At 38.9% G+C, this 13,791-nt stretch overlaps 2 protein-coding genes across 2 annotated transcripts; one reads left to right on the forward strand and one right to left on the reverse strand.

The window, feature by feature from the left end:
• Window positions 1-1,340: 1,340 nt before the first annotated feature.
• On the forward strand, window positions 1,341-4,951 carry LOC127775170 (uncharacterized). Its single transcript, XM_052301489.1, has 5 exons — window positions 1,341-1,419; window positions 1,561-1,741; window positions 2,155-2,374; window positions 2,486-2,581; window positions 4,705-4,951. The coding sequence occupies exons 1-5, from the start codon at window positions 1,397-1,399 to the stop codon at window positions 4,761-4,763; spliced, it is 579 nt and encodes a 192-aa protein (XP_052157449.1). The 5' UTR covers window positions 1,341-1,396; the 3' UTR covers window positions 4,764-4,951.
• Window positions 4,952-7,567: 2,616 nt separating this feature from the next.
• LOC127772693 (uncharacterized) lies at window positions 7,568-10,619 on the reverse strand. The gene is made up of 4 exons (XM_052298646.1): window positions 10,303-10,619; window positions 9,014-9,131; window positions 8,623-8,899; window positions 7,568-7,958 (listed from the first exon to the last, which is right to left on the reverse strand). Exons 1-4 carry the CDS (start codon window positions 10,536-10,538, stop codon window positions 7,798-7,800), a joined length of 792 nt encoding a protein of 263 aa, XP_052154606.1. The 5' UTR covers window positions 10,539-10,619; the 3' UTR covers window positions 7,568-7,797.
• Window positions 10,620-13,791: the final 3,172 nt, after the last annotated feature.

A 13,791-nucleotide genomic window follows, 5' to 3' on the forward strand; every position in this document is an offset into this window, starting at 1 on the left:
GTAATCTTGTAATATTTTTTTCTCTATCAGTAGAACTTCGCATCGTCTCGTTAGAGTCGTTAAGAAAAAATGGTACTGGCATACCGGCCCACGGCGGATTGTCCTCCTCCCAGCGATAGTACATAGGAGTAGTGTGTTACTACGATGGATATACTCATCAGTAGTTAGGCTTCTTTTTTTTTTCTGGGGGAAAGTTAGGCTTCATCTTGAAAAGAAGAAAAGCTGATTAGAGCTATAGCTAACTACTAACTCCAAATCATCTATAACCAATGTAATAGCTAATTTATACAATAGTTGCTTACTGTACTATTAATACCTGGTCCTACCTGTTATACACGCATTACGTCTTAGAGTCCGTGCTGTAGCTGGCTATATATTTGTAACCCACTACTCTTCTTTATCTCTTTAAAATATAGTTTTGCTATAAGTCTGTCGTCAATTTTTTTACTTACAATTTGACGTTTTTTCAACCTACCAATTAGCGCCTGATTAAGGCAAGGCACTGATAACCAAGTGAGGTACTGTACGCATCTTTTTATCTTTGCCACTTTATAGAACGAAAGTGATTGAACGATAATACTACTTTAATACGGGTGAGAGATCTTCCGTGATGTCTATTTCGTATGACCAGCAGTGTTTTAAAAGTTACATATAAGTTACATTGAAGTTACATAAGTTACACTATAGTTATATATGTAAGTTACAATGTAATTATACTAAAATTGTATAAAGTTACAGTCCTATATAACTAAAATTACATTTGTAAATTTAGTTGATATGACATGTAAATATACTGTAATTTTGATAAAAATACTGTGTAAGTAAATATGCATTCGTTATTTTCTTTAAAATATAAAATTATAGTCCTATATAACTAAAATTACATTTGTAAATTCAGTTGATATGACATGTAAGTACATTGTAATTTTGATAAAAATGTTGTGTAAGTAAATTTGTATTAGTTATTTTATTTTGTAGTCCGTTGGATATAAATCTAAGTGTAGAAAAAAATCTGGCTGATTTCTTGTTAAAAATCACCTGATAAATATATAGGCAGTTTCTTAAAATATGTTTATAGCTTGTTATAGCCTGCAATTGTACCTGCTCTTATCCAATCCACGTCGAAGTTAGCTGCAGCAGCACGCTGTAGCTAGCTTGTTGTACATGCATCGTGACAAATTTGCTTATATGGGGCGATGAATAATTACTGTCCTGGCCGAGCAGACATGGTGACATGCATGGATCGAGCGAGCGTGGAGCCCGTACGTGTCCGTGGACAACTGGACATCTCTATAAACGCAACCACTCCCTAGCTATTCCTACACGGTACAGGCCAGGCCAAGGAGTTGCGCTAGAGCAGTGTTAGAGCTTAGCCAGGGTACGTACGTCGGCGACGATGGCTGGCAACAACCCCGACAGGTACGTGTGCATCGTAACTGTCGTATATTTGTGCGTGCACTGTTCATGCATTTTGGTAGTAGTACTTAAATTAGTAACCTTATAGCGAGCAACATATTAGTTAATTCCATCTCGCGGTCGCGCCTGTTTATGTATATGCAGGAACCACTACTTTGAGTACCTGAGCAGTAGATTCGTTGATCACTTCAACAGCTTGCCGGAGAGGCTCAACTCCGGGGAGAAGCCTCGGCCGCTGGACAAGGAACGGTATAATGAGGACATAGATACGGACCAATCTAACACGTGTGCAGAGTTGGCGGTGCAGTTTTACAACCAGCAGGAGGTATGCCATTCTATATATTAGTAGTATTAAAAAGCATTTTCAGGCAAATTAAGTTGAAAGCGCTAATTTACAACTTGTGGTAACTTCTATCTTTGACACTCCCCACTGCTAACTAACACAGTACTCCTGCCACTCTAGTAGTAGTACTCCCTCTGTCCCATAAGTGATTTTAAGTTTTTACTTGTACTGTTTGACCATTCGTTTTATTCAAAAAAAATTAGAATTATTATTTATTTTATTTGTGACTTACCATATTATCCAAAGTATTTTAAGCACAACTGTTCATTTTTTATATTTGTATAATTTTTTTTAATAAGATAAGTGGTCAAATATTGTAAGTAAAAACTTAAAATTTCTTGTATTATAGGACGGAGGGAGTACATCCATGCATAACAATAATCTCATCCGTGCAGGGGAACTTGCCCATCATTTTTCTGTACGCGAAAGACAGCCATAAATTCACTTCCGACGACGGGCTTGCCCATTACCACGTCAACTTCAAGGCCGCGATTTCCAGCAGCCGCCGCGGCGGAGCCGAGCCAGAGCGTTACACCTTGTTTGCCGAGGTTACCGGCGATCAAAACAGCGAAATCCCCGTGACCGTCACCATGGTCACTCTGTTCCGCACCAAAGGTAATAGAAAAAAAAAAAACCACTCCATATCCATTAGTTACGTTAATCTACGTATTCTCGTCCGTCGACTTCTATATATAATATGGATGTGCATATGCTATACATGTGCAGAGGAACGCAAGACTCGGAACAACTGCTCATACTGCACAGGCCTCAGGCACCCCCGGAACGGAGGATTCGTTGGCCACCAGCCGCAGGAAGATTCATGTAAGAACTTGCGCATGGTGATAGACTCAGATTACGTGGCTAACATTCTTATATTTTCTGTCAGATAATAACGTATCTACTTTTTTCATATTTTATAATTAAAATAACAACATAATTTTAAATTTTAGTGTTGTACTAACTTGATCAAACTAACCAACGTGTAATATTCATAATTATTTTTCAATACCAAATTTTAGTTATTTCTAATGTGTATTCCTATATGCACTCTAGACTCCTATTTCAATATTATTTGTTTTTTAATTATGAATTTCTATTATTTATAAATTATTCCCATATGGAAGCTAAAGTATATTTCTTATTTTTAAAATTTGAATTTCAGTCATTTCTAAATTATATTTCTATATGGACTCTATACTCCTCTTCCAATATTCCTTATTTTTTAATTCTATTTTTTTTATTTTTAAATTTTATTTCTATATGGACTCTAGACTATTCTTGCAATATTTTTTAATCCAAAATTTTCATTATTTCAAATTATATTTCTATATGGACTCTAAACTCATCTTTAAATATTCTTTATTTTTAAATTTTGAATTTCAATTATTTCTAAATTGTATTTCTATATGGACTCTACACTCTTCTTTCAATATTTTTTTATTTATTTTAAATTTTGGTTATTTGTAAATTATATTTCTATATGGACTCTAAACTTTACTTTTTATTTTATTATTTTTATTCAGAATTTTTATTAATTATAAATTCATGTATGTACTCCTTCCAATATCCCTTATTTTTAATTCCTAATTCTATTATTTCTCAATTTCTCAATTGTATTTCTATATGGACTCTAAACTTATTTTTCAATATATTTTAAATTATGAATTTCAGTTATTTCTAAGTTGTATATTTATATGGACTCTAGACTATTCTTCCAATATTTCTTTTTTAAAATTTTGGATTTTAGTCATTTTTAAATTGTATTTCTATATAGACTTTAACCTCTATTTCTAATTTTCTTATTTTTGATTTGGAATTTCCATTAGTTCTAAACTATGTACCGTTATGGACTCTAATATTCTGTTCTAGTATTCCTTAGTTTTAATTTCAAATGCCAGCTATTTTTAAATTGCATTCTATATGGACTCAATTTTTTCTTTTTCTCTGATTAATATAAGAATTTTTAAGCTAATAGAGCGAACATGGATGCTCCTTTTTTATTACTTTAATAAGTTAATATGTGTCGATAATATTCAATCATGTGTTGCTAGCATGCATGGCTAGGCACTACATATGTACAGATATATAATGAATTTTGGCTATACATCCTCTATATTTGTAGGGCATCTCTAGTGTGTTTCCTCTACTGCATCGAACACAAATATGGTTCAGTAGCCATAACGTATCACATAGTTGTGGTTACCACCTTAAAAAAAATTCTCTCAATTACCTGCGTCCATCCTTTCTCCCACGACGACGCCAACGGCTGCAAGCCATTTTTTAATCGCTAGCATTGACTTTTCTTCTTCTTTAGAGTTTGATTTTCTACACTGACAACAACAGCTGATGGGTGAAGTGTGTTATATTCGGATTTGTTATGCGTGGTCCAATTTTTACGCGCACACTAGAGCTGCTCTTAGAACGGACACACTCAATCCGCCCTAAATATAGAAAGTTTTAGCTACGAATCAGACAACCTTGTTTATATTTATAACTAAAAGTTATTATATTTTAAGATAGATGTAGTTGTAATTATTAGAATATAGGTAGTCTCGCTATTTCGCCATCATTAATATATCATATATCCTTTTAGGACATAAGTAATATACTCTTACCTCTTGATAAGGAAGATGGGGTCTAGCAAAAGTAGGTGTTGGTTGTTGAAACTTTCATAATGTATATGAGACAATAAGGTATCCCATGAACATATAAAAATCTTACAATGTGCAATTGCCAATAGATAGAAATGATATAATCAATTATAGGTGAGAGAATAATATTTTTTTTATTCCTCGCAACTAGGTTGTAATGCTATTGTTGGTACTTGTTGTTACTATTTCTATTATATTAACTGGTTGTAAGAGATGCATTTATTGCTTATACTATCTAATTTATTTTAGAGCACATTGTGGATGGATGTCTTTACACCTGCTGTTAATCTTCAGATTCTGAGGAGGAGGAGGAGGGGTGTGGAGACGAGGAGGATGAAGACGGTGACTACTGAGCAAGACATTGCGCATTTCAGTTGGCTAGTAAAATTGTACGTGCGTGCACTAGGCAGTATGGCAGCTTGCGAATATGTAAGCTCACACCCGTACGGTGAATGCAGCAGTATGGCAGCTTGCGAATACTGTAATAAACTTGCTGCTTACTAATTCATTTCTGTAGTTGAGACTTGATGATGACCCAGGATGACGCTGCGATGATTGCTGGCCTTCAGTGATTTTTCTTGTCTATGCATGGGAGCGATGTCTTGTGATTTGTTGGCTGTGATCATCTTTTTTTTTTTGTTTAATCTGTTGCCTGAACCTATCGAACCTTGTATTCCATCGTTTTCGTTAATGAAAGCGGGAGAGGTGCGGCCTCTCTTTATAAAAAAAAAAGACTTGAGAACTACTAGTAGTGCGTCGTTTCTATGTTGGAGGCGTCGTTTAGAAGACCCTTTCCTTAGGGGTGTTGTGTGCTTGTTATATTTCTAGCAGTACGATCAAACGTAGACGTATGGTGTGGCTATATTTTCTTTTCCCTGTCTATAGTCTTTCAGGACTATAAACATGTATTTAATTCCTAATTTATCAATAGAAACATCGCACTATCTTGTACGGGTTGTTTAAAAAAAATAAAAGAGAGCTAGTAGTAGTGGTGGCAACTCGGCAGCTGCTAAACATTCCATCCAGTCCAGCCACGCTTGTCGTAATAAGCAGCCCTAAGTAGTAACAAATAAAGAGAGCTCGCTTCATTTCATCGCCTCTAGAGTTCCCCTTCTCCTCCGACCCCTCTTTCGCCGCCGATTCCGCTAGACTTTTGTCTTGCCGTCTCATGTTGCAAGTCACCTCTTCCTCAACCTCCTTCATTGTCTCAGCAAGACAGAAGTCGTTTCGCCGCGCACCATTCCAACTCTGTTATGTCTAAGGTTGGCTGGATTTCGGAATTGTCTTCCTTTTTGTTCCCTAACAGCAGAAACCATATTGGGCTTATTATTCGGGTTGAGCTCGGACCACCTGCGTGACTTCGGTTGACAGGTTTGAAGTTAGAGCTCCTCAGATTCTATGTTGAACTCTGTGAAAATCCTTTGCTGAATCCGGTGAAGCTCATACCAAAATTTACGACTCAGCAACAAATTTCTGTTTGCTGTCATTTCCGTGGAGACAGCCAATGGAGATTACTAGCCTATCAAGCGAAGTGCATGTCAAATGAGGCTCAAGAAAGCAATTGTTGTGGCAATGCCGCAGCTCCCTGTCGAGTTGCTCCTTTTCCTCTATCTGATTTCATTAGGAAAGATGCTTATTTGGTTCAGTTAACCCTCATCAAAAGGATGGCTCCTTGCTTTCAGTTCCTATCTTTTGGTAGTGTTTTGGGGTTTATCCCCTAAAACTTTGCTTTACTTAATAAAATGTTTATGTGTTAAAAAAAATACTCATTCCGTCCCAAAATATAACAACTTCTCCACCAACATTACCTTCTCAACCAATTATAATCCTCCACCATTCAATTTCTCTACCTACATTTACTTCTCAACCAATCACAGTCTTTCACCATTTAATTCTAACTACTTTCTTAATAACCGTGTCCAACTTTAAAACTCCTTATATTTTGGGACAGAGGAAATAATTAATAAAGTATTCTCTCGGTTACAATATAAATGCATTTAGGATATTGAATGTGACATTTTAAAGTACCAACAAATTGTTTTACTTTATATTACATCTGATCCTATGTGCATTTATATTGGGATGGGCAGAAGTAGCAGTAGATTAGCTGTTCTTGACGTGTTCTACTTGTTGACTCTCCATCTCCTCCGATAATCGTTGAGCTTGCTATGTGCCAACTGTGCTGTGCAAATTATCCGTCTGCATAGTACTGTGCATTAGGAACATACATACATTATTGAGAAAATTCCCTGTGTATCCCTAAAAATTCACCTAATCCCTTCTACGCTCTTGAATTTTGCTCATTCCCTTACATGCTCATTCTCTTACATACCATTTTAGTTTCGATCTCTTCCATGCCCATTCCGCTCTTGAATTTTGCTCATTCCCTTACATGCTCATTCCCTTACATAACCATGAATTTTAGTTTCGATTTCTTCCATGCCCATTCCGCTAGTTGACTGTTAAATTCTTATGAAAAAGCCAATTTTACCCTTTACTATAAAGAAGCATATAAATTAATAGAATATATTGTTGGAGCATAGAAATTTGTTATATGAGACTATTAAATTTATTTATGAGATAGTTACGCACCATATTATTTACGATAAATATACTTTTAGATATGACATACAAAATTAATACTTATTTATTAGTTAGTAAAAGTTTTTTTATGTAGCATATGTGTACATAGTAATAAACAAATCTATTGTATTACTATTAAAACACATATGCTACGTAAAAGAACTTTTAATAACTAATAAATAAGTATTAACTTTTATTCATATCTAAAAGTAAATTTGCCACAAATAATATGGTGCATCACAAACTCATAAATATAATAGTCTCATTCGATAAATTTTTACATTCGAATAATGTACTCCATTAATTTATTATGTTTCTTCATAGCAAAGGGTAAAATGGACGTTTTCATAAAAATTTAACGATCAACTAGCGGAAAGGGCATGGAAGGGATCCAAACTAAAATTTAGAGGTATTGAGCAAAATTCAGAGGCATAAAAGGAATTATGTGAACTTTCATAGGTACATAGGGAATTTTCTCTAAATTATTCTCATTAAGGAACCATCCAAACAAAATTATGAACGTGATCATGAAAACCAATATAATCATGACGCCATCTTGCATGGTAACGAACAATGATGGAAGCAAAATATTTCTTTCGAAAACCTGTCGTTTTCTGCTATGCACCACCATATGAGCATAGCAGTAGTAGCCTACATACCATAAAACAGAGTACCATGTTGTGGCGATACAAGCAAAATACTCGGAGGTACAAACAGAATTCCAAATGTTAGTCTACTTATAATTGAGTGACACAGATAGTGTTGCAGTGATTAGTCCTCGAGCATATTAGCATTACAGCGATACTAACGCACACCCTCATAAACATGCGGAATGTTACAGTGTCCAGCGATATACATTTCACCCTTGGGATGGGATATCATCTGCGGACAGCCATAGCAGTAGGTGAAATCGGCGTTCTTCCTCACCACCTTAGTATCATCACGCTCAAGAAGCTTACGCCCAACTGCACCAAACACAAGACAGAAGAAGCGTTAATCTCAGAACAAACAGAAACATAATAGTTTTCGGTTTGGCATTTAACATTCAGATTATACTTAATTTTTTAATATGTGTGAACCTTTTTCATAACTTCCTATGACAAGCAAAGCTGCCAAGACGCAATACTATCAAATACTTGACAAATATGCAACACTAAAACATGACAAATTGTTTCAAAGATGATAAACAACAAAGAAAATAAAAGAAAACATACTTACTCCTATATTATTAGTTTACATGTGTGGATGTAAGTGCTCAGCATTAATATATGTAACATAATTCACATTGTAGTGGATAAACGAGATAAAACTAAAGGAGGAACAAATTCAAACAGGGCAGATATAAATTAAGGTGTGTTTGACATGTCAACTGAGATTTCCAAATTGCCAAAATAATACACTCAACTAAATATATGTTTTCTTATGATCTGCTAGGATAAAAATCCAGATTATTTGGTCTCCAAAACCACAAATCATAAACAGATCCACCTAAAAAGAAAAATATGCTAACTGCTAAAAACCAACCACATTAATCTCACATACAAGACTTAAGGTTTTATTTATGTTCATATTAGATCTATTTTTCAGAGAGAAACGGTTAATTTTCATCTGATTAGCAGGAAAACTCACCCATAGAATCAGGACCCAATGGCTCACAGCAAGTCACAACAAAGCCTCTCTGAACCAGGCTTCTGCCAGCGTTGGAAGGTTCTTCCCGTGAACCTTTCTTGCTTGACCTTGCGGTGAAGACTTCCCGCCTTCTCTGACAATGGTAAAGCTCTGCGAAGAAAAGTTGTTCCTGCGAACCCTTCTTGCTGGACCTGGCAGTGAAGTTGATGTGGGTGTAAATACAGTGTGGCTCGGGTATACCAATACAAGGCACAGCATCCACGAGCTCAAACTTGACCTAGACACAAAAAATTAAGAAAGGTCGTGACAACACAAGTTATTACCAATCCAAGATACATAAAGCAGTATATATGTTATTTTCTAGATCAAGTGAATAAATTGCATAGCGCACCTTCTTCCTTCTGTTGTAGTGCTCCAAGGCACCCTCTGCAAACCTTTTGGCCTGTGCAAGACGAACTTGTGGATTGACCCGAGGTTCACGCGATTTTGTTGTGTCACGAGCCATTAACCTGCCCCCAACAACACAAATATAGAACAGATATCAAAATGAAGTCAACAAAATCAATAACTACAAGTATAAACTATAAACATGCAATAATACACCGTTAGAAGAATAATAAAAATCATATAATTTCCCATTCGAATAGATTAAACAGAAATTTTATGGAACACACATATATGACATCGATGGTGCAAGGGTAGTTTTACCATCCGTGAGGAGATACCACATTTTTCAAGTGTAACTCGGTAGTCGGTACCTCTAGGACCTTGAGGTACTTTCTTAAGGACCGTAAAATTCCTCATGGTGAAATAATTGGGCCTTACTTTGTCAATAAGATTTAGGTCAGTAGCATAGAACAGTAGATATCAATGCACGACCTTTAAGCAAAACTGATAGTGTGCACCACTTATTTGGAGATAACAGTCAAGTCTACACTAGATTACACTTAACAACAGACTAGACAATACTGACAAGGGATGCACATTTGCCCTGACGTGGGTGTCAGTTATCCATGCATAAATACATGCCCGATGCGAATCGGGCTAGAGGGGTTTGCAAGTGGATAAAGAGGGATCAGATTACAAAATTACGGCAAATGTTTGCTTGACTATACAACATGCTGCAATAAGATCAAATGCGCTAATTACAAGTGCATGATGAGATATAAATATATAAGAACAACTAATTTTACTTTACAACATTTAACAAGTAACAACTATGACCTCAAACCAATACACAAATCAACCTCTCTCAACACCACACAGCACTAAGAAAATTTCAAATGCTGCTAACCAATGTGCAACTGTTCGCACGGGTGTGATTATGCACAGAACCAACAGTTGCGCCAGTTTGCAAAAAGGTGGTTCATGCTACATTGCTACTATTATCTCATACTATGCCTGGTGCTTTATAAAAGACACTCGCGATAACATGAAGTACTCTGAGCAGTCTTGCGAATTTGCCATAAAAATAAGTAGCCATGAGTACGGAAAGGAGGGAAATTTGACAATTCACCAACATAATTGCTGCACACTATAAAATGCTTGCACGAGCTCTGGAATAATTAATTTAATTTCAGTGTCCAATAAGGTCTCCTTGGCATGCAAAGTGTCTGAATTGGAGGGACGAGGGGAAACAAAATAAAATAGTAAATTAACCATTAAATTTGCTTTTCTTACCGAGCAGGCGCAGGCGATGTTGGAACAAGCGAGGACACGCTTGAGTCGGAGCGGTCGGAGGGCGCCTCAAGGAATTGGAATCCGCCCATGATCCTTCCGGGGGATTCCAACTCCGAGCCCCCGAAGGAGGACGGCGAGAGAGGGCACGATCCACCCCCAAGTTCTCCAACCTGCGGCGGGGCGCCGTACGCGTAGGGCAGGTGCTGCGCCTCCGCGATCCTGGGCACCACCGCCATGACGAGATCGCCGTTCGCCGCCGCGGGCTCAACCCTAGCGTAGGTTGCGTAGGTTTGTGGTGGTCGTGAGGTCGGAGGAGGAGGGTGGGGAAAAAAATAGGTCCAGGGGCAGGCCGGGTCCCACTCCGAGTCCGGTCCAAGTCTCCAACTGGACCGAAACGGACCTGGGCGAACCTTCTGGTACTGGGCCCCAACGGACTGGTCGGCGAATTCGCGTTCATTTTCGAAAAACTCGGTCCCTCGACTTGTAATCAAGTTACAAAATCATTCGCCAACCGTAAATATATATATATATATATATATATATATATATATATATATATATATATATATATATATATATATATATAAAACTTACATAACCATTCACTTTAAATCTTTTAGTGGTTTTTATTCCGGTTTTATCAGACGTGACGTCTGAGTCAGCGTGGAACCCACATAGGCTACACATGTCAGGATGCCACATCATCATTCTCTCTCCCCTCCTCTCTGGGCAGGGCGGCCAGCCGGTGGGGAGGAGGTCGCCGGGGCGAGGAGGTCCGACAGCCGGCCAGCGACACAGGAGAAGGAGAGGGGGGGGTCGTAGAGGACGAGATCAAGCACGGCGATTGCAGCGGCCTCCGGTCTCCCCCGGCCTTAGCCCATTTTCGTCACCGAGCGTCGCCACCGCTCTTCTCCATGCCGGCCACCAGATCTCACCGGCGGATCTCCCCAAAGTCGTGGTCCATGCGCAAGATTGTAAGCCTCGACACCCACCTAGCGCTTGCCTACGCGTGGCTCAAGGAGGACGCCCGCGTGCTCATCATTTCATCCACAGGGGGCGTGCCGAGTGCCAGAGCCACTGCCTCAACAGGGCATAGGCGACAGGAGCAGGCGACGGGGAAAGGAGCTGCGCGTCGGCGATGGGCAGGGGGGAGAGGAGTTGCACGTGGGCAGTAGGGGAACATCTGTGCACGGACGGCAACCGGAGATCGAACTCATCGCTATCGCCATGGCTGGCAACGAAGCTAATGGCATACGAGTGCAACAGCTATTGTATTGAGAGAGTTCTCGAGGACAAGGAAGGAGGTGGCGTGCGCCCACGAGGCGGCGGTGAAGGCGTGGCTGTTCTCCATGCCGCTCGGCGAGGAGCTCGAGAGGCTCCGAGCCAAGCTGGCCGCAGCCAAGAATCGCCTCGCCACGACGGCGTCCGAGATACGCCGCTCAAGTATGTCATCGTGTTGATGAACAACGCCACCGTCGCAAGGAAGGAGGAGGCGGAGAAGAAGTGGGCAGTGGTGGAGGAGCTCCGGCGTCGCGTTGATCGCGGGCGCAACGAGTTGTGTCGGCTGCGGTCGGAGTTCGCCGCGACGAGGGAGGAGAAAGGGGCAGTGGAGCAGCGGGTGCTCGTCCCGCGCCGCCCATGAAGAGGAGAGCATAGAGGACGAGAGGGGAAGGGAAGAAGAGGCCGACGTGTGGAGCCGTCAGATAAAACTGGAGTTAAAACCGTTGAGAAATCTTGCTTGCACTAGTTTTGTAATTAGGGGATGTCATATAGCTGGTTTAACGGTTAGGTGACGATTTTATAACTCGACGGATAGGGTAAGATGTCAACGTTTCAGACCATTTTTGCAAACCATTTGCACTTTCGTTGGTACTCCGTATTTTGTTATTTTTCTACCAGGGATGCTACAGTACGGTTTGTCGTATTTGTTACTATCTTCGGGTTTTTTTAGTATTTCCCTGAAGAAGCTCAATTAGATTTGCAATAAGTTCACTTTAAGGTGGTGTTTGGATCCAGTGATTAAACTTTAGTCCCTGTCATATCGGATGAATTTGGAGTATTAAACATAAACTACTTATAAAACTAATTACATAAATGAGAGCTAATTCACGTGACAAAAGTTTTAAGCCTAATTAATCTATAATTAGTGCATGTTTACTGTAGCATCACATAGGCTAATCATGGATTAATTAGGCTCAATAGATTCGTCTCGCGAATTAGTCGAAGATTATGGATGGGTTTTATTAATAGTCTACGTTTAATATTTATAATTAGTGTCCAAACATCCGATGTGATAGAGACTAAAAAGTTTTAGTCCCATCTAAACAGGTTCTAAGTCTCTCAATTTATCGCTCATTCTAAAATTTATCCTTGATACGAAATATCAGGTATAATCTATCCCCATAACTTACAATATTATATCAACTTTGATCCCTCATCAGTATAGGGACTGGTTTTAACTAATGTAGCGAATAGAACCCCCGCTATAGATGGCCATAAGGCCTGCCCGGCACGGCCCACCAGCCATCGGGCCGGCACGACCCGGTCGGCACGAAGCCGTGCCGGCCCATGGGCTGCACCTCCTGCCCAGGCACGGCTCACCAGCTGTCAGGCCATGCCGTGCCGGCCCGAAGGCACGGGTGGCCTATCAGGGCTTTTTTAAAATAAGTCTATTTTTCCTCCCTCATTTTTGGGTTGTTACATATGTATAGCTAAAATAAGTCTATTTTCCGTCCCTCTGGCGAGGTCAGGTGGCTGGATTTTTTATTCGTTTGCCATTTTGCAATTATTGTATTTAGGGTCTAATTCGAGGAAATTTTGTAATCAATTTTTATATGTTGTATATGTAAGTTATTCTAGAGTAACACTAACTTCTTTATTTTTTTGTGTTATTTGACCTGGAAACGGGATGATTTTTGTGTGTTGGACTCAGGATGTTGAGGACGAAAAAATTTAGGTGAGGACAGACGATAACTTTCACCGGAATTCTTGCATACTTTTTTTATTATTAGGTACTATAGATTAACACCATACAAAATGCTTGTGGGCCCTTTGCATGCAAATTAAACTTTTGTTTCTTTCACGGAAAAAAAAGGGCATTAATTTTGTATACTTGAATATATATTACATCTTGTATATCGGTAAGCATATATTTATACTGATTTTTGTGTGTATAATATAATTATCTTTAGTTTTTGGATTAAATAATAGTTCATTATAAGATTTCATAAGAAAGGGTTCATTATAAGATTTCATAATCAATAAACATCTGTGGAAGAAAGAGGCGTGGAAATATGATTTGACACGAGGGAGGGATAGTAGACTTATTCGAGGAGAGGAGAGGCCCATAGCCACCGTGCAAGTAATAACAGGTGCAAAATTGAGTGCAAGGGGAATTGATCCCTGGTGGCCGCAGTGAAAGCTTACCTTCTTAACCAAGTAGGCAAATTGCTACATGTGCTACATGGTTACACGAAACTTACATATATT

Source organism: Oryza glaberrima, chromosome 5 (genome assembly GCF_000147395.1).
Source record: "Oryza glaberrima chromosome 5, OglaRS2, whole genome shotgun sequence".
NCBI lineage: Eukaryota > Viridiplantae > Streptophyta > Magnoliopsida > Poales > Poaceae > Oryza > Oryza glaberrima.